Below are 25,542 nucleotides of genomic sequence, written 5' to 3'. Positions count from 1 at the left end.
CACTCCGCCGGAGAAAGGTGAAGCTTTCTACTCTCCTAAAGGTACAGTCTCGGGACCCAGAGGAGCAGGTCTGCTCTCGGCTGCAGGGACACCATGTGTGGGATGGGCTCGATGGCCGTGCGTGAGGAGTGTTTTCAAAAGCTGTGTTCCAGCAGGCAATGGAGCACGTGCACAACTCCAGCTACTGTAGGAAGTGCCAAAATATGGCACACAGACGTCAAGTGACCACATGCTATTTATTGGAGACACGGAACCAATAGTCTTGCTTACTGGACGGTTGCCACAAGCCTCCTCAAATGGTTTTTAAACACCCCCACCCTCCAAAACCCCACACTGTATCTTTTCAGTGCAATAAAGCGCAACGCCTCAAATGAAGTGTGTTTGCATAATAAAATGAAACCATAGAATTCTATTTTTTGTCATCAGAAGCTCAAGAATCCTTAAGAATATATTCGTGCATTTGTTTGTGTGTTTGCATATCAAGGGGACTCCAAGAACTTAGTGGGAAAATCTCAATATCTTTAATTCGATTCCCCGCAAGCATTTTTGAGCCTCCTGTATAACTAAGTCGAGTTTATGCCAGGATGCAAAGGCTAGTTTAATATTTAACAATCAATGAATACAATCTTCATATCAAGAGATTAAAGAAGAAAACAATTATATCAATTGATGCAGAAAAATGCATCATAAAAACTCAGATAAATTGCGACAGAGGGGCATACTTTCTCAATTCATAAAAAGCATATACCAAGTCAAAACAAAACTATAGCTAACATTAAACTTAATGTTGAAAGACTAAATGGGTTTCTCCCAGGACTGGGAACCACTCAAAGCTGACGTCGTCAGCACGTTACTCAGCACAATGCTGGAAATCTTACTGCGAGAGCGAAAGGGAAAGAAACAATGTACAGATGAGAAAGGAAGAGAGGAAGCCGCTCTTTTCTGTATTAATCATTTTATTACGAGGCTCTTACAGATCTTTTAACAATCAATCATTCAATTGTATTAAGCACACGTGTGCATATGTCGCCAAAACATTTCCGAAACATTTTCTTTCTACTTGAGCCCTTGGTATCAGCTCCTCTTTTCCCCCCTCCCTCCCACCCTCGTGAATCCTTGATCAATTATATATTATCATTGTTATTTTGTGTCTTACACTCTCCATTGTTTCCCTTCTCCCACATTTCTGCTATTTGTACCCCTAGGGGGTGGGCTATATATTCAACCTTGTGATGGGTTTCCCCCTTTCTTCCCCTTCCCCTTTCCACCATCCCCTTCCCCTCATGATATTGCCACTCCCACTACTGTAGCTGAGGGTTTTAGCTGTCCTGAATTCCGTGTAGTGAGCTCTTATCTGTACCAATGTGTGGTCTCCAGTCTAGCCGCATTTGAATGGTAGAATTAGGTCATGGTAGTGGGGGAGAAAGCATTCAGGAACTAGAGGAATGTTTTGTGTTTCATTGGTGCTATACTACACCCTGGTTGAATCGCCCTTTCTTTGGAACCCTTCTGTTAGGGGATGTGTAATTGTCTACAGACGGGCTTGGGGTATCGACTCCAACACCCTTCTTTCATGGCGGTACAGTTATTTGTTTTGGATCTTTTGATACCTGATCCCGTCTCACAGGCTTGTATGCTTCTTCCATGTGGTATTATTTGCTACCTTGATAGATGGCTGCTTGTTTAATTTTAAGCCTTTAAGACCCCAAATGCTTTATCTTTTGATATCCGCACCATCTGCTTTCTTCACTACATTTGCTTATGCACTCATTTTGTCTTCAGAAATCTTGTTGGAAAAGTGAGTATCAAAGAGTGCCAGGTTATTAGAACAAAGTGTTCTTGTATTTAGGGAGGCCTTGAGTAGAGGCCCAAAGTCAGTTTGCTATCTTAATACTTAACATGTTAATATATGTACATTGGCCTCTATCCCTTTTATCATAAATTAATATATTTCCAGACATACACACCTATAGCTATACCTCTATAAATAGCTTTTGCTTTCTATTTCTTTCCTCTATTCCCTTTCACCTTCCTCCTGTCCCACTGTCATACTCACCCTCCCTTCTCCTCTCAGTAATTCCTCTGAGATACAATGCACTTGATAGAAACCCATCCAGCATTCTATGCCCTCCTTGCCATCAATTTTTTAAAAATCATTTTATTGGGAACTCATACAACTCTTATCACAATCCATACATCCATCTATTGTGTCAAGCACTTTTGTATATTTGTTGCCATCATCATTCTCAAAACATTTACTTTCTACTTGAGCCGTTGGTATCAGCTCTCATTTTTCCCCTCCCTCCCCACTCCTCCATGAACCCTTGATAATTTATAAATTATGATTATTTTGTCATATCTTACACCATTCGATGTCTCCCTTACCAATTCTCCACTGTCCGTCCCCCAGGGAGGAGGTTATATATACATCCTTGTAATCAGTTCCCCCTTTCTACCTCACCTTCCCTCTACCCTCCTGGTATCGCCACTCTCACCACTGGTCCTGAGGGGTTCATCTGTCCTGGATTCCCTGTGTTTCCAGTCCCTATCTGTACCAGTGTACATCCTCCAGTTCAGCCGGATTTGTAAGGTAGAATTGGGATCATGATAGTGGTGGATGAGAGGGTGGAAGCATTCAAGAACTAGAGGAAAATTCTATGTTTCATCATTGCTACACTGTAACCTGGCTGGCTCATCTCCTCCCCGCAGCCCTTCTTCAAGGGGATGTCTAATTGCCCACAGATGGGCCCTGGGTCCCCACTCTGCACTTCCCCTCATTCATAATCCTATGATTTTTTTGGTCTTTCATGCCTGATACCTTATCTCTTTGATGCCCCATGATTTCACAGGCTGGTGTATTTCTTCCATGAGAGTTTTGTTGTTTCTCGGCTAGATGGCTGCTTGTTTATCTTCGGACCTTCAAGACACCAGAGGCTATATCTTTTGATAGCTGGGCACCATCTGCTTTCTTCCCCACATTTGTTTGTGCACCTGTTGTCTTCAGTGATCGTACCAGGAAGGTCAGCATCTCAGACTGCCGAATTTTTAGAACAAAGTGTTCTTGTGTTGAGCGAGTACTTCAGTAGGGACCTTGCCATCAATTTTAGATCTCCTGTTGTTCCCTTATCCCTGAATTTGTTAGATCCCCTGCTCATTTTCCCCACCCCCTCCTCTCTCATGCCCCCCCCCGCCATCCCCTCCTATCCCCCATTCTCCCTCCCAAGCACACCGGTCCATTGCTTTCTCCTTGGGATAGTTTGTCCTGCCTATTTTATATAGATGGACATAGGGGGAAAGAAACCATTCCTATTTTCTGATGACATGATTGCTTGTGTAGATATCTCAAGGGGGAAAAAGTCTAGAACTAAGAAGTGATGTTACAAAGTTACAGGATACATGCTAACCATAAAAAACTCAAGTGCATTTTTGGCTACTAGTAATGCAGACATGGGCTCCAAAGTTGAAATTATTATGGCATCTATAATTGCTCCTAAAATTTCACATTGGTTATAAATTAAACAAAACATGTTATATGCTGAAAGCCTCAAAACACTGATGAAAGACTTAAATACGTGGAGAGATATATTGTGTTTCTAGATTATAAGACTCTGCTGTTGTCTAAAGAGCTTTTAGGCACCTTTGCCTTAAGGCTGTGGATTGAAAGAGCAGGGAAGGCAGTAGCCAGCCCATTGGCTGCTTGGGCAATTCCTGTTGCTAATATCAGTCTAGAGCTAACCTATCAGAATAAGAAACGGATCCCAACCTTAAAGAGCATACAACTTTATTGCTTTTCCCTTGATGTTCAACTTCAGGACAGGAGAAATTTGCAGAACGTGGGGCTCAGCATTTGTTTCTCTGTGCTCACTGCATGAATGCTGTTGGTCAGTCTTGCTGCCTCTTGATGACAACAGGTCCTGACTGGCTGTTGTGGCAGGTGGATGCACACAGGCTTGCACTTCCCATGGAGTAGAGAGGAAAGATGGAAAAAGGGTTGGCTTCCCAACGGGTGCTGGGGATTTCTGCAGTGTCTTTGAAGTGGGACTGATGATGGAAGGTTTCTCACTGTAGGTTCATTTTTTTGTAGATTATGAAAATAATTCAACAGTGACATCATCAGCCCACCCCAAGCAGTTTCAACTATAATTTACGGCATTGAGTCTTTTGTGTTCTTGTTTTGTAGTCATTAGGTTAGGATCTTCTTCTTCTTTTTATTTTTAAGAAATCATAATTCTGACAACTAACATTAACAACCAGGACACTGTGGATATCGCTAAAACTGTCATTATGAAAAATAAGTCGATTTCCCTTGGGTGGGAACCTTCTAAATACTCTTCAGGTACCTCTGTAGGGCCGGCGGATTGACTTTGGAAAGACTATGGTAACACGGGAACATGCTTACACCACCTTCTCCATTCTGGCTTTGCTCTGTCCACACAGTTGGGAAGAAGAAAATTGCCTGGGGTTCTTGAGTACATAAGAGGGACAAACAGAACGTTCCATGCTTTCTCCAACACACACACACACACACACACACACACACACACCCTTTCCCCTCCCCCCTCCAATGGCTCAAAGGTTACCCATGGGAAAAATGAGAACTGAACGTGGCCAATGTCACCTTTGACCTCCAGGTTGTCTGAAAGCAAGGGAGGAGTCATTAAGCTTTCAGGTTTAAGAAGCTTTAATGTCAGCAGTTGTGTGCGGCCTGGTCCCTTCCCCGGTCCAGGCCAGGTGTCTGTTCCCACAGCACTTAACGACAAGCGTGTCCATCTATTCGGCCAGCCAGGCCCTATTAGTGACATCAGCAAGTCGGCTTCAAAAGCGGCTTTCCTTGAGTTTCTACATCCAGGACCACCCTAGAGAAGGGGGAGACACAGGGGCAGATAGGTTGTGGCCTCTGAGAAGTCAGAGGGCCTCTGTGGGGCCCCTGGGAGTGGGGTACAGTGGTCCAGATCTTTGTATAGAAGGCAATTTGTCTGCAACTGGGTTATTTATGAATGAGGGAAGTGGCCACAGGGAACGACCCTGGGCCCGGAAGGAGCCCAGCTTTTCCTTGAAGCGGTCACCACCTTGAGCGTGTGGAGGGAGGGAGGCTCGCCCCTCTCTCCAGGGCAGCAGGGAGGGGTCCCGGGGACCGGGACTAGGGTGTTCCAGGAGCCCCAGGTGAAGAGCCAGGCCCTGCCTTTCCTTCTCTGACCTGACGGCTTGTCATTCACGGCAGACTGATGCAATGATGCCGCGGAGCCGGAAACAGGCGAAGCAATTATCTTTTTAGTAGGTCACGCGCATCCTCTGGGAGCCCAGAGCGGAGGGAGAGCGGGCGGCGTGCAGCCGGGCTTCCCCCAGAGGCTGCACGGGGGGAAGTGGGGCTGGTGATTAATAGTAGTGTCACTTTCCATGCATGTTGCTTTAAGCAGCCGTGCTCAAAATTGAGTGGAAATGAAACGAAACCACCCCCAAATAGATGTTTCCTTTCTGCCTTATGCGTTGCTGGAATCCAGAGATGGCTCCCCTCCCCACCTCCCCCACGCATCTGTAATGTTGAATGGCACCGTTCACGGTCCTCTGCCATAGCCTTGGCACCAGGTCGGCGTGGATACAGTTCATCCTGTCCATGTGCGCCCGTGTGAATGCCGTTGGTTTGGTTTCCAAAGTCCAGGAACTTTTTGAGCGAAAGTGACTTTGGGGTTTTCCCCGCTTGGAAATAAGCATTATGTGGACAGAGAACAATGTGGAGTTGTGTTTCAGAAGAAAAAGCAGTCATCCCGGGAAAGGAATGGGGCAGGAAGAAGATCGTGTCCCCGTGGAGCGTAGGCTGGAAGGATAGAAGCTTGCGGCCGGCAGTAACTGCTGGCCAGCTGCTGGGGCAGCGGGCCTGGGCGCTGGCAAACAGGCACGTGTGAGCTACCGCTGTTCTCCACGATGCTGGTCAGCCGGGGCTTGGGGCATAAATGTGAGATGACTTAGTGTGGCTTGGTGAGAACGCCCCCACCCCAGGGCCAAGCCCTCTTGGCACACAGGCCTTGGGCTCCCCTGGGGCCCTTCTGTTGGGGCCAGGCTGTCAGCAGGGGTGTGAGGGGTGCGTGCATCTCTCACGGGGCCATTCATGGGGCTGCTCAAGGGTGTATTTCAGGGTGATGTTTTCCACCCAGGGAACTGCCAGGAAGTGGATCTGAAGTGTGAGAAGCCAGAGAGAACTCTTTGCTCAGAATTCTGAGAATTGCCAACATCTTGGGGCCAGGGAAGGAGGCATCCACCTCTCTCTCCCCATCCACTTGTTCCTTTGTGGTTCTTGCTGAACCAGCCCGCAGTGGCCTGGGGCTGTAATAGGGGCCGAAGGGGGGTGGGGTCCTCTTCCTCTGATTGGCCTCTCCCATCCCTGTCACACCGGCCCATTAGGTCACATCTGGCCAGGACACCAGTTGTGCATTCACTGGGAACATTTAGTATGAGAAGCTGCAAACGCTACAAGGAGAATTGGGGGACATTCTGCCTTTAGTCTTTCTGCATGCTCATGCACACACACTGAGCAGGCAGGCCCTCCCCCCCTGAGAGCTGAAAGTCCAGGGGGGAAGGACAGACACAGCACGCCAGACCCCGAAGAGAAGTACCTGGCCCAGGGAGATGGGGTGGTGGTGGTGGTTGGGGTGGGGGATTAGGAGGTGCTGCTCAAGCCAGTGTGAGTCATGGCTGCTTCCCACGAGGGCCAGGCAGGTCTCGGTGCAGGTAATGACATTTGGCTGAGCTCGGTTGATGTGCAACACTGAGGGTTGAGTTGGCTGCAGGCAGAGGGTCCCATGTGTACAGAGGGCTAGAGGGTCCATCCGGGGGCTTCCCTGGCTATCTGAAAGGGCTTAGCGGGAGAAACAGCTGGGAAGGTTCGATTGGTCCCTTAAATGCCAAGCGAAGGCATTTGAATTTGAGTCTGTCTAAGACGCTTTGCCTCCCAAGATTTTCTCCTGCTAAGTGCATCCCTTACGTAGATTGTCTATGCAGAACTCAGTCAACGGGTTAGAATACATTCTGGAGTTTTTTTTAAAGGGAAAGAAAGATCCTTTCATTAACTCTACTGAGAGGTTGAAAACTCCATGCCTCCAGGGCCGGCAGGTACTGGCAGCAAGTGGAGGGCCGGACAGCTGTGCCCCGACTGAAGGGGTCAGTGGCCTCTGAGCTCCAGGAGATTGTCACATCCTGGGAGTAGGGTCCAGGGTCATGAGATCCTCTGAGTTTGTAAGAAAGGCAGCGCATTCAGATGATCTTTGTGAAGTGTCCTGACTCGAGGCTCTTGGAACCCCAGCATTGCCTCCACGGAGCTCTTTGCTGTTTGTCAGCACAAGGAAAAAGCCCCGGGGCGGCTCTTGGTGACTTCTCTGGGCTCTGTACCCGTCACCTCCGTTGAACTCCATACTGGGTTAAGCGATGTCCCTCCAGTGGTCACATCCATCTGGGACCTTAAAATGCGACTTTATTTTGGAAATCGAGCCTTTCCGGATGTAATTGGTTATGTCAGAATGAGATCAGACTGAGTTATTAAATAAAGCACTGGCTGCCGTGAGTCAGTCCGGCTGCCTGGCAACCCCTGTGTGTGCCAGAGTCACACTGTGCTCCACGGGGCCTTCAAGGACCGTGTGCTTTGTTTTGTTTGTTTGCTTTTTAAGAAGATTGCTAGGCCTTTCTTCCAAGACACCTCTGTGTAGATTCGAACCTCCAGTCTTACAGTTAGCCAGCAAATGCATTCACCTTCTGGACCAGTGACTGGTATCCTTCTACGGGATGTGAGATGGTGAAGGCAGAATTGGGAGTGATCATCTACCAGCCAAGCGATGCCAAACACTTCAAGGGCAACCACCTGAAGCGAGGAGAATGGCTGGGAACAGTGCCTTCAGAAAGAACCAATCCTAGACCTCTGGCCTCCGGAAGTGTGAGATCCTAACTGCCTGTGGTTTTCAGCTACCCAGTTTGTGGCACTTTGTTCCAGTAGCCTCTAAGAAACCAGGACCGATTGTGAGGGTCAGTGTGGAAATGGGACTATCATGAAGTACACCTGCATTGAGCTACTGAGGCCCAGATTTAAAGACCTTCCTTGCGGTCTCGAGTGGGTCCCCGTGTTGTCCACCACCTACCTGCCTTTTCGCACTTGCAGAGCTCATTAATACTTTCATAAATTCGACAGACACCATCGCATGCTATGTCCAGACTGGCTTCACACATGAAAATGGAAAATTTCTTGCGGTGCTGTTGAAAGTTCTACAGTTGTTATAGATATTTTCCAAAACAAAACTAAAAGGTTCTGTGATCAGTCACTACTTGTTATGTTGGGACACTACTTGTTATGTTGGGACAGCACAGCGGGGACTACGGGGGTTGGCATGACCCTGCAGGGGGTGGCTGGCTAGGAGAAGTCATGACAAGGCACCAAGTCCCACACAGGCCGGTAGACATGCCCCAACTGGTGGCGACATCTGATCAACTACAAACAGACATCACCACCAGTTGGGGCATGTCTACCAGCCTGTGTGGGACTTGGTGCCATGCTCAGCACTGGGAGCCCTCAATGGTACCCAGCACCCAGCCTCGGCCATTTCATTGACAGCCTGGGGCTCAAGTACGACCCAGACAAGACGGCAATGTGGTGAGAGCCTCCCCATCCATGCCGCAGGGCCCGCCCGCACAGCCGTTAGTGCCTTACGCGCCGACGGGGACGACCGAGGCCTTCTGTTGATGCCAAGTAAAGCCGGTGTTAAAATAGAAAACGATATTTAAGGAAGTTTCTCGCAGCTAAGCTTTTTGAAAAACTAAGAATTGCCTTTTGGCTCCCTCTCTCTCCAAGCACTGGCTAAATGTCTCCCATCCCCTAGGGTTTGAAGCCCAGGCTGGCCCTTCCTCTTTGAGAATTTAGCACTGGGGTGTGTGTGTGTGTGTGTGTGCGTGTGTGTGTGAGAGAGAGAGACAGACAGACAGAGAGACTGTTCCTTCAAAAATCAGCTGGAAGATCAGAGATGTTCAAAGACGGAAAGCTACCGAACCCTAGATGTGAGGGGCAAGCGCCACAACAGGACCAGACGCGTTCAGTCTGCCGCCCAACGTGCGGTATGACTTGTCCACGGCGCTATTAGTGGGGCCGATCCCGTGGAGCATATCGATAGCTCCAGGGAGGCCCTGGCTGCTCTGGCCCGATCCTCAGGCTGCAATAGGGCAGCACTCCTTACAGGGCACCGAAGAAGCAAGGTAGCCATGTGAGGCAGGAGGTGGAGACCAATTTTCCATAGGAAACTGCAGGGGGGATGTAGGTGAGCTGAAAGTAATGACCTACGTGTGAATGTGACAGGAGCAGCAGGGTGAACGTTGCCCTCCTGGTTGAGAATGTCCTTTTGAAATATGTTCTAGGATACCACGCCTGTCCTATTAATTATATCACAAACCTGGGAAAGCTGAATAATTAATGATCACAGGGCACTTGGAACTCTAAAATGCCATGTAAATGCTAAGGAGTACAAATCGCTCTGTGCATTCAATGGATGTGCTGCTTTAGAAGCCTCCACAGTAGAGAGGCTTACTTTCTGGAAGAGCTCAAAAGCGTTCTTTCAGAGCTATCTTCAGAAATTCTCGATGTCTTCTTGTGCCATAACTGCCATGGAGGAAATCTGGATGTTCTATATTGTGAAGCATTGCAAAGGCAAATGGCTGCTCGACACTGTTATCCCGAAAATACAGTTGCCTCTTGGATGTTGGTAAACACAGTGTTTTCTCCACTCTTTCTAGCCGAAGGCAGTTTGGGCCCAAAGCCAAGGGTGAAGTCAAGATCATCGAGCACCAAACGCAGACTCTACGGCTGATGCCTCACCTGGCCACAACCTTGGCTCTGACCTTCGTTAGCAGGTGAGATGGCTCTTGGCTTGGGGAAGGGACATGAGCAAGGAATGGAAAGATGAAGCCATCGCCGGGTTTCACTTTCTAATCTAATTGTGAGCAGGATAGAGTCGGTGGTTCAAATCAGAGTCCAGGTTAACAGTGATGGCCAACTGTTGATTGTCCGTATGAGGAAGGCTTAAAAAGTTTGTGGAAATCTTCCATTATTTCTTCATCCTATCTTTCCATACATTTTCTGAAGCAGCCTTGTGTGTCCAGGTAAATGGAATCCCCAGAGAATTTTAAGAAGTCAAACCAGTGTTTCCTCTGCATGTCTCAAAGTATGTAATTTTAATTTACATATGTTTTTAATTTTTCATATGAAGGGAAATCCTAAATGCTTGTGGAAAAACACCCCTATCTTTTAATTCCACTTTTCCATAAACTTTTTTAAAGTTGGGATTTAATACATAAATCATATCATTCCATATTTTGATCACATCAAGTAGAACTGTACAATGGCTACCACAATTAGTTTCCAAATATTCTTTTTCTTCATGGGCTCCTTGACTTCATCTCTCTTTTATTCGCCCCTCCCCATGAATCCCTTCTTCTTCTTGCTGTCCCTGTAGGCTCATCAATCTTGGGTTTCATGTAGCAAGAAACGGAGAAGCGTATGACACAGCTTCAAGAGGGTGGCTCCCCTTGACATCACACCTCTGAGACGCACTCTACTATGAACAAACAAACCATACAGACCAACAGGACACAACATTTTGGAAGCCAGATCAGGTCCATACACTTTTTGAAGTCTGTAGGTGAATAGGATCCCAAGAGAGATTGAGGGGATTCGAACCAATGTTTACCTTGTATTTCTCAAAGTGAATGCAGGCTAACAGTTACATTTTCCACTTCCTCTGCTTACTGATGAACGTCCCATGATTTTACAGTAGAGTTTTTGAATAACAGACTGAGGTGTGTGGGGTGGGGGAGGAGTTAAGGCATTGAATCAAATAGTGGGAATAGTCTGGCAAATTCACAAAGACCCTCACACTCACCTGCAGATTTTTACTTGTGTCCTCTCTGCTGTTCCTCCTTGAAGACCCATGGGGGTACCTGGGACCCTTGGACTAGGGACTCCTCGAAGCCGGAGGAGGTTGCCTGCTACGAAGGCTCCTCAAACTAGGGACTCCCTGAAAACTCAAACCCCATGCCCGGGAGCCTGTTCTGACACACAGAGTTTATAAAAAAGAAAGTACTCACAGGGACCTTGACCGACCTGGTGTGCTGCTGTCTTTTGGGGTTACATGCTTAGGGAGAATCCTGCAGACTGAGCAGCACTGGGAGGAATCCAAGCCATCTGGAAGAAACTAAATTGCTCACATCCAACATCTGTTACATTGTTTTAGGGTTTTTTCATTGAGTTTTCATTTGCACACACTAAAATGCACAGCCTTTCGTGTGTCCTTCAGTGGGTTTGGTAAAGGCGCACACACCTGTGTAACCAGCACTCAAGCCAAATCTAAAACTTGTCCATCCCCTGAGAAAGTTAGCTCCCCTCCATTAGCGCCCCACTTACCCCACCACCGAGATAAACACTTTTCTGATTTCTGTCCCCATTGCCTATTCTTGAGCTTCATCTAAATGGAATCTTCTGTTAGGTACCTTTGTGTCCAGTTTGTTTCACTGAGCAGTCTGATGTTTATCAATGTTGCTGATAGTTTGCTAATTTTTACTGTCGAGTTATGGAGAACCTCGAATGACTAAGCCAAAGTCTGTTGATCTATTCTCCCACAGATGGGCATTTGGATTGTGTCCAGGCTTTTGTCTATTGTGAATAAGCACCAGTCAACATTCCTGTGCACGTGCGTCTTTCATTTCTCCTAGGATAAATACTTAGAAATTTCTGGGTCACTGTGTCTGCTTGACTTTATAAGAAATGCCTAGCTTTACAGAGAGAGATTACCATTTTACATGCCCTCCAGCAATATTTCAGAGTTCCCGTTGTTCCCCACCATTAGTTTCAGCACTTTCTTCATTTTAGCCAGACTAGTGGCATGAAGTGGTATTTCATTTTGCTTTTAGTTCACACTTACCTGGTAGCTAATGATGCTGAAAATGTTTTCATGTGCTTATTGGCCATTTGTACCTATCTCTTCTTTCGTGAAGGATCTATTTAAATTTTTTGCATATTTATCTAAGGTGGGTAGTTTTGCTTTTTAGTATCGAATTCTTAGCTTCATTATATAGGCCACATAGGACATATTTGTCATAAGCATTATGACAATAGAAGTGACAATATGACAATAGAAGTTATTTGTCATACATGCTGATGACAAATATTTTCTTCCAATCTGTGGCATGTTTATAAATTTTCCTTACTGGTATCTTTTTTTTTTCATAGTTAAATCGCTTTTACTATTTTTTTTATTTAAAAAAATTTTAAAATCTTTATTGGGAGTTCTTACAGATATCATAACAATCCATAGTTCACTCACATCAAGAAGTCTTGTACAATTGCTACCACAATGAATTTCAAACATTCTCTTTCTTCTTGAACTCTCTGAGATCAGTTTCCCTTCATCCCCTCCCTCCCTCCTTCACCCTACCTTCCAGGAAACCTTATTCCCCCCTCTCCCTATAATAGTTTTTCCTCCCATATCTTACAGGAGCCCAATATATCCATTCACATACAACTCTGCTGTTGGATCCCATAAAGTGGGCTATACAGTCATCAATGCTGTCAGCTCCCTGTTCCCTCCTTCCCCTTCCCTCTCTCTCCCCATTCCCCCAGCAACCATTGCTCCTGTTACTGTTTCTGAAGGATTGTCTATCTTGGTTTTCATATACTGAGCTATCTTAAATATAAAAATGAACATATGCAATTCTACCATCATTAATGAAGTAAAACCAATACACACCATAATGGACGGGGAGGAAATATTGAAGAACTAGAGGATAGTTATGTGGTTTCTCAGTGCTGTGCTGCACTCTGGGTTTACTGGTATCTTTTTAACGGGCAGCAGAAAAATTTAAGAGGAAGTCTAATTTATTCATTTTTTTTCTTTTTTGGTTAGTGCTTTCTATGTTTTTTCCTAAGACATCTTCATAACAGTCACTTTAAGTCTTAAACCTGGTGGCAACACTTTAAGTGTACAGAAATAAGAAGAAATATACGAGAATACCAAGGATAAGAGCAGAGCAGCAAGTTAGATAACCTAAATGAAGGGGAAGAAATCCCAGAGAGCTACAACTATAAAAACCAACTCAAGAAAAAAATAGATTATAGGCCAAGTAAAGAGATCTCACTCAACTCTCAGTGCCATTGAGTAAATTCCAACTCATAGTAACCCAACAGTGACGGAGCAGAATCACCCTCGTGGGACTCCAAGACTATAAGTGTTTGTGGGAGTAGAAACTCCCATCTTTCTTCAGTGGAGCAGCTGGTGGTTTCGATCTGGCCACCTTTCGGTTAGAAGCCCAATGTGTAACCCACTATGTCACATAGTAACTTAAAAAACTTTCTCTAAGGAAAAATCTTGGGTCATGGGCTTTATTGTCAAATTATACTAAAAGAAGACTAAGGATCAATTAAAAAAGGTTTTCCAATACACAGAAAAAGAAGTAACAATTCCTAATTCATTATATGAGACCAGTATTACTGGATACCAAAATGAGACAAACATATCAATAGAAAACAGGCCAATATCACTTATGAATATAGATGCAAAACTCCTCAATGAAATACTAGCAAACCGAATCCAGCAACATATAAAAGGATTATACACCATGACAAAGTGGGATTTATCCCAGGGATACACATTAGCTTAACATCCCCTACTCAATCGATATAACACAGCACACTAAGAAAACAAATGGCAAAAGCCACGTGAGCATCTCAACAGGTGTGGCAAGAGCATTTGACAGCACCCTTTCATGATAAGAAAACATGCATAATAACTGAGAATAGACGGGAACGTTCCCCCCGGATCACAGTCATCTCCAAAAGACCCCCAGCTAACGTGGGACTTAATGGTGAGAGACTAGATGCTTCCCCACTAAGCCCAGACAAATGACCAGGAAGTCTGCTTCCATCACGTCTATTCAGTATTGTATGGAAGGTTCTAACTAGGGCCGTTGGGCAAGGTGGAGAAATAAAAGGTGTCCAGATTGAGAAAGGTAAAGGAAAACTATATTTTCAACGGCGTGATTTTGAATGCAGAGGATTCTAAGGAATCCACCGAAAAACTGTTACAACTAATGCACCTTTAGCAAGGCTGCAATATACAAATCAGTTTACACAAGTGAATGCGGTTTTGTGCATTTGTAGTGAATGAAAAAACTGAAAATAAAATTTGAGTAATTCCACTTTCAACAGCAAAAAATGAAATGCTCTAATAAAGGTATCAGTTTTTAAGACACCAATGCTAACTCTTAATGGTGTACAGATTCCATCGCATTATCTCTCAAGCTCCGAGTTGATTTTTTTTTCTTTAGAAATTGAACAAATTCACACTGAGATTCTTATGGAAATGCAAAGGACTCAGAATAGCCAAAACAGTCTGCCCCCAACAACAACATCAAAAAGGGCCAGCATTGCAAGAGGTAACACTTATCTTACTGCAAACTTACATTGAACATGCACTGCAAAGCCACCGCATTCCAGACAAGGTGGTCCTGGCACAAGACTGGATACATAGACCAATGTTACAGAACTAAAGTAAAACTTCATGTTCATGGTTAATTCATTTCGAAAAGGGTGCCAACATCGTTCAATGAGGGAAATGGTGCTGAACAGCCAAATAGCCAAGTACAAATTAATGAGGTCGGGCTCCTGTCTCACGCCACACATAAACCTTACTTTGAAATAAACCATAGACCTAATTGTAAAAACTAAAACAATAAAAAGCGCTTAGAACAGCCGTTCTCAACCTGTAGGTCTCCTAATATACCCTGCAGATCAGATATTTACATGACGATTCATAGCAAAATGACAGTTATGAAGTAGCAACCAAAATCATCTTATGTTTGGGGGTCACCACAACATGAGGAACTGTATGACAGGGTTGTGGCAGTAGGAAGGTGGAGAACGCTGCCCTGGAAAACATAGGAGTAAATGTCTGTGACCTTAGACCAGGCATTGGTTTTAAAGGGTCCAGCAATAACACTCAGGATTTCGGCCAAAGGCAGCATCTCTGTCTCCCCATATCCCTCTTCTCCATCCCCATGACACCTCGCCTTCTCAAGACATCTCACAGACACCTTCCCCGCTCTCTTCACCATTCTGCCACTGCCATAGCCAATGGGGTGGAAGAGCAGGCTCCTTTTAAACATGATAACTCATTTCTGTCCCCCAAGTTTATGAACACAGGATTCCTTTGTTCACGCTCTGTCTGACTTGTTTCACCTTCTCCTGAGGCCGCACGTCCGTCCCTCTGAGTCTTCCTCTCTCTAGCTCTCCCTGTCTTACTTTCGGCTACTCTCTCTTCACTCTGTCTTCCAATCTCCCCTCACTCTGCCCCCCTTGACTCTCATTCCAATCTAAACACCTGGCAGGTCATTAATGCTAATAAAACCTGTTAATTGAAACCCAGCTTCGGGTCTGCTTTCCTTTTATTCCCCGTTCTCACGGATTTCCTGTGTACAACACCAAAAACACAGTGACAACAGAAAAAACATAGACATTGGACTTTATCAACAGTAAATTCTCTTTGTGCTTCAGTGCATAGTATTAAGAAAATGTAAAGATAATTCACCGAATGAAGAACATGTTTGTAAATCATATCTCTGATTAAAGACTGTCATGGGTTGGATTGCAGCCCCCTAAAATATATGTCAACTTGTCTAGGCCATAATACTCAGTATTATGTGGTTGTCTTCTACTTGGTGATTTGATGTAATGATTTTCCAGTTTGTGATAGGAGCTGTAAGTTCACATTTCTCTGTGTTAATTTGGCAGGCTTCAATGGGTTGAAGCTTGAGTCACAGTTTTGCAAGCAGGCTTAACTCAAGTCCCACCCTTTCTCTAGTACTCAGGTTACTCAATTGCATTCTATTCAAGTCACACCTTTGCTTGAGTCACACCCTTTTACTTTACAAGAAGTCAAAGCAGGGAGGAGTGATGGGTCAGTGTTGGGAGCCTCCTGGACCCAGGGGACGATGACTGCCAAGAGCCATGAAGATCTCCAAGAAACAACAGTCCCACAGAGGTGAAAAGGAGAGATGGTCCTTCCGCAGAGGTGAAGGAGTGAGATGGCACTGTGTATCTATTCTTCCACAACAAAAGCACCAAATAAAACAAATAGCCCAGCAACAATAAAAACAAACAGCCAACTTTGTAGGGATGCTGGAAACCAGTCAAAGAGTTACAACACAACAAAGCAAACCCTGGATCAAGAAAGGGGCTATTTAAATGTGGGGGGTGGGGGAGCTCTGGTTTTCTGTGTGCTGTGTCCCACACCTGCATCCGCCCCTCAGATTGCTAGGGCTGTTTCACAGTGATGACAGTGCCCTACAGTGTGTGTCTGTTCTAGCTGCTGAGGTCTACCAGGAGGGCTGAAGAGGACACGTGTCTCTGCAGGGTGAAGATGCAACCAGGAATGCTGGAAGGTGCTAACTCCTTGTAGCCACCTGGGCTTAGAGTGTGCTCTTAAGGAACAGAAGGTACATAAAAACTTGAAGAAACCAGAGAGTGTCTTTTGGAAATTAAGGCTTTCAAAAGTACCCTACTGAGATAGTGAGTTTATTGTGCCAACCTGGCCGATAAACACATGTGGGATTAATTGAAGGGTGGAGAGATAAATGGCTCGGCGAGCCTCGCCTTTGTTGCCTCTTGCTCTTTGATCATCGGACCAGTGTGCTGCTACCTTGCTTGTTCTGTGCCTCAATTTGTAAGCTACACTACCTGTGGGACACCAACCCATGGGACACCTAACCCATGGACCATGTCACTGTAATTTGAGATTCCTTCAAGACCTGCTTCACCACGCCATTGGAATTTACATCTCTTGAGCTGGGGACTGTCGGACCCTGTCATCTGGCTGACTGTGGGTGAACTGTCTTGCTGTTTTCTGCCTGTGGCTGGATAGCCTGACTTTCTCTACAGAGGACTGCCAGCGGCCCTTAAGACTTGAAGGACTGCCAGTGTCTCACAACTGTCTCATGGGAGTGAGTTGCACTGAGCCAGTTGTACTGCTTTATAATTTAACTGTTTATTTCTTATGTTATATCTGTATGAATATATATATATAATTATCAGCATTCAGGTTTTGTTTCTCTAGTGAACCCTGTCTAACACACCTGCATACAAGAGAATTGGGAGAGTCACACCCATGCCTAGGGAAAGATGGAGGCTCTGATCCGACTTGAAAAGAGAATGCCCTTTCGCTTCAAGCTGATCCATAGGCTTGGTGTAAACTGGGCTACCTGTTGAATGAGAGCTTCAGTACAGGGACGATTTGCAAAAACAGGGACCAGTTTTATTTCTTTACTCTCCCTGGCATTTAAGGACATCACTGCAGAACCACTGGCAGAACAGACGCGGCAGAGACATGAGTGTCCATGCATATCCAAGAGGGCAGACTTGGCAAAACTAGTTGGAGACGTTATTCAAGAGACTGTTACAGCCTTCCACAATGATGGAAACAAAGTAAAACACATCTGGAGGCAATGGAAGAATCTGATTTCCAGAATCATCATATTATAATATTTAAATAGTTTGTCTTCAACATGGCAAAAATAGTACATGGGATACAAAGAAATGATAGAAGCAAGGGTGGTAAGACTTTTCTCATATACTTTGGATGTGTTATCAGGAGAGACATTAGGTTCGTAACGTAGAAGGGCAGCAATGAAAAAAGAGGAAAGCCCTCAATGAGATGGATTGACACAATGGCTACAACAATGAGATCCGACATAAAAACAATTGTGAAGACGGTGCAGGATTGGGCAGTGTTTCCTTCTTTGACAGGGGTCACTATGGGCACTTTCATTCTTGATACGGTCACTATGGTCACTTTCATTCTTTGATACGGGGTCACAATGGCCTCAAGGGCACCTAACAGTAAAAACAAAGAAATAAGAGATGACAGCCTATTCAAGGGGATGATAATGATCTTACTCAACAGGAATATAAAGCGCCATCCCATGGGGTGGCTAGGGGGTTCGAACCGCTGACTTGGCTGTTAGTAGCCCAACATGTAACCATTATGCCACCAGGGCTCCATATGCACAAAACAAAGCTATCAATATAGACATCGATATTACAGAGAGGAACCAAATAGAAAATCTAGAGCTAAAAAGTCCAATAATTGAAATGGAAATTCCTTTGGAAGGACTCAACAGAGATGGCAGACAAAGCATCCGTAAACTTGAAGACAGGGCCATTGAAATGGTCAAATCTGGGGAACAAAAAAGAAAAAGGATGAAGGAAAGTGAACTGAGTTTAAGGAGTTTCTGAGAAAACTTCAAACAGACTGGCATACATATTGTGGAAACCCTTGAAGGAAAAGAGAGAGAGAAAGAAAGCATGCTTGAAGAAATAATAAATAATGCCCCCAGACTTCCCAAGTGTTATTGAAGGTGCTCCATGAATTCCCAAAAGGGTAAATGCAAAGAGATTCACAACATAAAGAGAGGCTCTAGAAAGAAGCAGGTTGAATTGTTAGGTAAAAAGGATCCTGCATAAGACCAAACACTGATTTTCCACAGTAACTACGGAGGCCAGAAGGCAGTGGAATGATACATTTAAAGTCCTGAAAGCAAAGAATTCTACACGTATGTCCAGCAAAGCCATCCTTCAGAACAGGAGGATTGAATTAAAGCATTTCCATAGAAACAAAGCTGTGGGAGTCTGTTGCCATGACACCTTCCTCATAGGAAGTGCTAAAGGAAATCCTTTAGATGGAAATGAAAAGCATTTGATATTGACCTGCAGCAACATGGGGATTAAAAGCATCTCTGGTAAAGAAAAAGGCCAGATTTATGGGACTGTGGGTGTGCGACTCTACTTGTTATATCTCACGTGGTTTAAAGACGAATGCATAACTATTATTGATTACATGATTCAATTTTTGACAATAACAAACAACATAAATAACAGTATAGGTACAGATTTTGGATGTTACTGAAGCTAAATTGGTATTCACTTAAAACATGTTGTTAGACATTTAGGATGAAAAATGTAACCCCTATGACAACCACAAAGAAAGTATCTTAAAATATACATATAAAAGGAAAGCAGAAGTAAATTAAAATATTCTCTAGAAATCAACTGGGCACAAATTGGGCAGTACTGGAGAATATGAGTAACACAGTGTAAGGCACACAGGTGTCCAAGTATCAGGAAATTAGACCACGCCTACACATGCAAATTAGACGATATGCATAACAACCCATAGGTCAAAGAAGAAGTCAGAAGGGACATTTGTAAATATTTTTATTCCAAATGAAATAAAGCATGATGTATCAAAAATAGATCATATGATGCTAACACAGCCTTTAGAGAAAAAGTTATATCTCTAAATGCTTATATTAGGGAAAAAAGTTTAAAATTGGTAGTCGGGATTTTCATCTTAAGAAGGTAGAAAAAGAAAAAACTAAACCCCAAAATAAGCAGGAAAATTATAAAAATATAGCAAATATTAATGAAATAAGAAATGGACAAAAATAGAGAAAATATAAACCAAGGATGTTCTTATTTTCAAAAGCTGATGAAATTGATAACTTTTATGCAGTCATCAAGGGAAAAATTGGGGCTAAAAAAGAGAAAGAGAGAGAAACAAAGTACAAATCATCAGTGCCTGAAATGCATAGATGCTACAGACATTAACATGATAAAACAGTTCAATGGATTCTTATTGTTTTTGTGACAGATGTATTGCCAATGAATGTGATAACATATGAAATAGACAAATTTCTTATGAAAGAATCATATTATCAAAATTACTCCTAGAGAAACAGAAAAATCCAGACAGCTTTATCTGGTTATACCGGTAAGTTATGTTAAATATTTAAGAAAGTAAACACACCAGCTCAGTACAAATGCTTTTTCTGAAAATAAAAAAGAAGGGGAAAATTCATTTTAGGAACATTATCCTAACACTGAGAAGAAAACTAAACCAACCCCCCAAAATGACTTTATGGTACCAGTATCTCTTATGAACATAACCTCAAACATTCTTCATAAATACTAACAAATTATATAGGGTCAAATATAAAACAATAATACAGAATGACCAATTAGGGCTTATTCCAGGTTAGTTTAATATTTAGAAATCAATCTATGCAATTCACCATATGGACTGCAAAAAGGAGAGAAATTATATGGTCATGTCAGTTGATGGAGAATATTCTAATTGCTGTCACTGTTTTTAACCTCCAGTTTCAGGGCCGTCTCAGTTGAGAAAACTGAGATTCCTGGTACATTCCTTTCCAATGGTGTGAAGTGCTTAAAAGGTGTGTCAGTCCTGGCAGACTAGAGAAACAAATCCATGAACACACATGTGTGTATAGGAAAGAGATTTATATACAAGAACAATTGAACATTAAGAAAACATCTCAGTCCAAGTCCATAAGTCAAATATTAGCCCATATTTCCAATACCAATCTATAAAGTCCTCCTCAGACTCACAAAACACATGCAATGATGCCGAATGTAGAAGATGACAGGCCAGTGGGTACAAAGTCTTTGGATCCAGTGTCATTGGAAACATCTCAGCGCTTGCAGGGGTCTCTGCATCACGGTGGGTCCATGTGTCTTGTCAGCTGCTCTGTCTCCCAGGGTGTGAACAGAGTCTCCCACTTTACCTCCAAGGAGAAAATACCAGATTTCCCAGAATTCTTAGGAGAAGGCCATGCCCACACAGAAGCCTCATTGGCTATGATCTGATTGACAGAATAGACTCCACCCTTACACTCTTAATCCTCTCAAGTGGACAATTCTATAACTACCCCAGAAGGTGATCAGCTCAGTGTGGAAGCCACCCTTGACTTTGGTACCTGGCTCTATGGATTCCTTCGTCTCTGAAGTTGGGTGGGCACAGATGGACCACGTTCCGTAAGCCTTTCCTTTCTAGCAGTGGCTACAGTTCATAACCCACTTTAAAAGCGATGTTGCGAACTAGAACAAGTAATCATTTATAAATTACCAAGGGTTCATGAGGGAGGGAAGGAGAGAGGGAGGGGCGGGGCAGGGAAAAAAAGGAGGAGCTGATACCAAGGGCTCAAGTAGAAAGAAAATGTTTTGAAAATGATGATGGCAACATATGCACAAATGTGCTGGACGCAATGGCCGTATGGATGGATTGTGATAAGAGCTCTAGGAACCCCCAATAAAATGATAAAAATAAATAAAACCCTGAAAAAACAAACGACTAATAGGACCAGGTTCAGAGAAAAGGAGAAAGCCAGAAAGCTGCCCTACGGGATAGTTTGAAAGACAGCCCATAAAGGAAACCGGAACCTAGAGGGGAAGCACATATACCTACCGGGAACTGGGAAATGAGGGGGAAATGGTGACTTTTTCACATTTTGAAGGAATAACTTGTGCCCAGTTTGGATGCATTTTCTGTAGATATTTTAACAAATTACTACGAATGTGTGGGCTTAAAATTGCACAAACGAATTATCTCATCACTCTGGAGGTCACCAGTCTGAATGGGTGTCAGCTGGCCTGAAATCAAGGCTTCCTCGGGCGGTCCCTACCAGAGGAGCAGGTACAGCAGTCTGGCTCTCTCCCCTCCCTGGAGGCTCTCAGGAAGACTCCGTTTCTATACTTTCTCTCGCTTTTAGAGAACACTCAACACTCCTTGACTTGTCACCCTTCTCCGTCCTAAGAAGCCAGCAGTGGGCAGCCAAGTCTTGCTCACCTCACATCATGCCAACTGCAGCCACGGTCACCTCTCTTCTGACATCCGTCCTCCCTCTGTCACTTACAAGTACATTTTTGGTTACCTTGGGCTCATCCAGGTGATCTTGGAGAAGGTCCCCACCTCAAGATCTTTAACTTTTGAAAATCAAGCTCTGGGGAGGATTCAGCACAATGGCGACTTCGCATTGGGGTCAAGGGACAGGAAGACAAATTCTGGCATAAGTCATGACCGAAATTATGCTTGGGCAGAAAATCAGGGAGAGATTTGCAAAGAGGAAGATGGTGAGGTGAAGGCTCAGGGTTGCCACTCTGAATAGGGTTCGTGGTGACAGCTTTGAAGGATTTATCTTAGGTTTGCCTAAAGAAACAGTGAGAGAGAAAGAGAGAGTGGTTTTGCCTTCAAGGGATCAGTTCATGTAATTGTGGAGATTGGCAAGTCTAAATCAGGCAGGAGGCTGGAGATTTCTGCAGGCTTGCAGAGCAGAGAGCCAGATGGAGATTGACTTCTTTGATGTCGACATGTCTTGGTGTGCTGCTGCATCCATCCACATCTGTGTTTTTTCTCACAGGTATGCTGGGGCCCTCCTGGGTGAGGACATCTTCCAGGGGAAGGTGCTCAGCAACAGTCGCTCCCTGCAAGCTTTGGTGGCCGGTCTGAAGGCCTACAGCACCTGGGAGAACCTCAGCTGTTTGCAGGACTGCCGAGAGTGCACCGGAGGCATGGTGAGCTCCAGGCTGGACGGCCCCCTGGGGACCCAAGAGGCACTAGAGCTTCTGGGAGGGAGCAACATGGGGCAGCACCCCTGGAGGTGGGGCATGAGCTCCAGTGACTCAGTGTACGACTCAGTCTTGTCATCTCGTTGTGTCTCTCTCACGCAATACTGTCAGGACTGGTGGCGAGAAAGTCTTTTAAAGCATGCAGTTTGCAGTGCCGGCCCATGGAAGCCCACAGCAAATAGCATCTGTGATGGTGGTGGTGGTTGACACCCTAGAAGAGGATGCCCCATAAGGGGTTCTCGTGATCAGAGCTCTGCCCCAGCCGGTGACCCTGTTGGGGAGAGGCGAAGATCCGACCTCAGGTGCTCCGTCCCCTTGAGGAAGGAGAACAGAACAGAAGGAAGTGCCAGGTGGAGAGATCACCTGGTCTGGGTTCTAGGGCTCAGGCTGGATGGTGGGTGAGGGGGTTCAGGGCATGAGAAAGCCCCTGTGAACCACTGGCGGGTTGAGGGCAAATCTGGTAGCAGCTGGTAGTTTTCCCTGAGGGAAGAGGCGCCTGCCAGATGCTGGGGGCTTCTGTCTCTTGCGGGGCTCCTGAAATAGTGAGAAGGGGAACCCAACATTGTCTAGCAGGCAGGACCTGTGGGACCGGTGGCCCTGTGGCTTGGTGACACAGCAGGACCACAGGCACCAGCCCTAGCTGGGAACCCCGCATGGTGACTTACAGAGCCTGACCTTGGAAGCCTGGGAAACGTCACTGGCCGATAGCAATGGCTACTGAGGACTCAGCCTGAACAAGGGTGGATGGAGGGATCCTGTCCGGCCTTTAGCCTGAATTCACATTCTGAATGCAGCTGAATATTAGCCTGAAAGTAGCCGGTGTAAACCAGAAGAGAAGGTGAGGAGTTTTTGCTGTCAGTGGAGCAGGGATCAAGAGTCAGTCAAGGGCAGCCGGGGAAAGTACCGGGGGAGGATGTGTGGCAGTCAGCAGACAGGCCTGGCTGCCTCAGGGCCGGGCGGAAGGGTGCGGAGGACTGAGAGAGGGCTGAGACAAGGCCCCCTGAGCGCTGAGCAGACGCTGGGAGGTTTCTTTGTGGTACTTGAGCAACACAGATGGAAACAGGGGCTGCCCCCCAGCTGGCTCACTCAGAAAGCTGGCTTGGGACAGGGTGGAGGCCCACGGAAGGCACAATGCTTGCTTTCCTCCGTGGGCACCCTGGGACTTTGGGGTGAGAAGTTATCTTCAGATGGCCATGGAGAGCTGTGCTCATGGTGACCGGCTTGGGAAGGGGGGCCTTGGTGGTGGTCCGGCCAGCTTGCTTTGCCCCTGGAGTCATGCAATGTGGCATCTACACGGGAAACAGAGAGAATGGGAAATAAAGTGACAGTCGGGGCTCCTTGGACCAACCCACGAGACAGCCCCGAGCAGTGGCTCAGCATGCCTTTCCTCAGTGGCCTGGCGAATCAGGAGGCCCCTGTCGGAGAGCTGGGCACCCCCCTGCAGCTCCAGGGCAGTAGCAGTCCCTTCAGATGTGTGTGCTGGCAGCCTCTGAGAAGAGCGCCCAGGGATTTCTGGGAAGAGCAAGAAGGCTCAGGTCAGGTGGGAGGTCAGACAGGAAGCCACTCCTGAGGCAGGGAGAAGCCACACGGGGGAAGGGCTTGCTTGGTCATGACTCAGGGTACTGAGATAACTCAGATCATGTAGACATGGACTCTATCCGAGAGTCCATTCACAACTAACCATGCGCTGCCTCCTCTTCCACTCTTCCTTCTGCGTCCCATTTCCCGGTGCATATTTCGGGGGCTGCTATGACCCCCGGCCTTCTTGCCTTCCCTTGCTGCCTCCAGGGCCAAGGTCCTGGCCCCTGTGCTCCATTCTGGGAGAGCCTGTGTTCTTCCATGCTCAACCCTGACCCTCAAGGGACTGTTGCCCAGAACAAATAGCCCCCGCCCTACCACCCTGCAGTGCTGCCTGATCCTACGCTCATTGACTTCCCAGGGCCAGCCCTTCCTCTTTGTAGAAGAGACAGGTGTCCCAGTGGTTATGCATTGGGCTACTAACCACAAGATCAGCAGTTTGAAACCACCAAGCAGCTCCAAGGGAGAAAGATGAGGTTTTCTATTCCCACAAAGTGTTACAGCCTTGGAAACTCACACCAGCAGTTCTCCTCCACCTTATAGGGTCACTGTGAGTCAGGATGAACTCAATGGCAGTGAGTTTGTTTTTGGTCCTGGGACTTTCTGGAAGGCAGTGCTTCAGCTTGCTAGGATGTGGGCTACAACCCCAGGGGGTCCTGTGGTCCCATAAGGCTTTGCTCCCCAGCAACTTCTCAGCTACCTGAGTACAAGGGCCTGGATTTTCATTTATGTTCCTGTCCTCCTCCTCCTCCTCTTCCTCCTCCTCCCATTTACACCCAGCACCTAGCACAGAGCTATTTGTTGAGACACAGTAGTTGTTGAAAGAAGACATGAACATCTTCTAATTGCTTTACATTTAGATTGTCACGTGTGGGTCTTTTTCTGGGGGGAGGGCGCTAGGAGTGGTGAGTCTGGGGGCTGCCGGGAGGACACTGAAGAGCACCTCCTTTGAAGCCTGCAGATCCTGCCCCTAAAATGTATTCAAACACACATTTTCTGTTCTTTGGAACCAACCACTATGGATATGACGTTGTGCAAGGTACTCCCCTCTGTAGTGCCTCAGTTTCCCTACATACAAACTGGGAGCTGCAGGCATTGCGGAGGTTGTGAGGGTCACATGATCTGAAGGAGTGAGCATGAAACATCGACCCGTGTGCTCACAAAGCAGCCATGGGTGCCCCTTGATGTGCCTTCACCCTGGGGCTTGGGAGAAAAAGGACACACTATGTGTTCTCTTTCCGCTTGTCCTCATACCAGGCTGATGCAGGTGTAAAGCCCTGTGCAGTGGCCGAGGCGGACAAGACCCAGGGGGGGTCTGGGAAGGGTCCCTGAGCAGGGTGGCTTTAGCAAGCTAAAGAGTGATCAAGAGCCTTCCAGGAGGGGGCTGGAGGGCCTGCTGGGCAGGGGCTACCGTCACACAGGATGGAGGTGTGAGCATGCGTGGGGCACTGGAGCAAGCATGGGCTGGG

At 45.9% G+C, this 25,542-nt stretch overlaps 1 protein-coding gene across 1 annotated transcript in view; it reads left to right on the top strand.

The window, feature by feature from the left end:
• Positions 1 to 25,542, top strand: part of ACOXL (acyl-CoA oxidase like) — a 360,344-nt gene that overhangs the window by 145,902 nt on the left and 188,900 nt on the right. The window contains exons 10-11 of the mRNA XM_075562669.1: positions 9,763 to 9,879; positions 22,288 to 22,441. Coding sequence (XP_075418784.1) covers positions 9,763 to 9,879; positions 22,288 to 22,441 — 271 coding nt within the window. The remainder of the gene's footprint in view (positions 1 to 9,762; positions 9,880 to 22,287; positions 22,442 to 25,542) is intronic.

Source organism: Tenrec ecaudatus, chromosome 11 (assembly GCF_050624435.1).
Source record: "Tenrec ecaudatus isolate mTenEca1 chromosome 11, mTenEca1.hap1, whole genome shotgun sequence".
NCBI lineage: Eukaryota > Metazoa > Chordata > Mammalia > Afrosoricida > Tenrecidae > Tenrec > Tenrec ecaudatus.
This window is presented reverse-complemented; position numbering and strand designations above follow the sequence as displayed.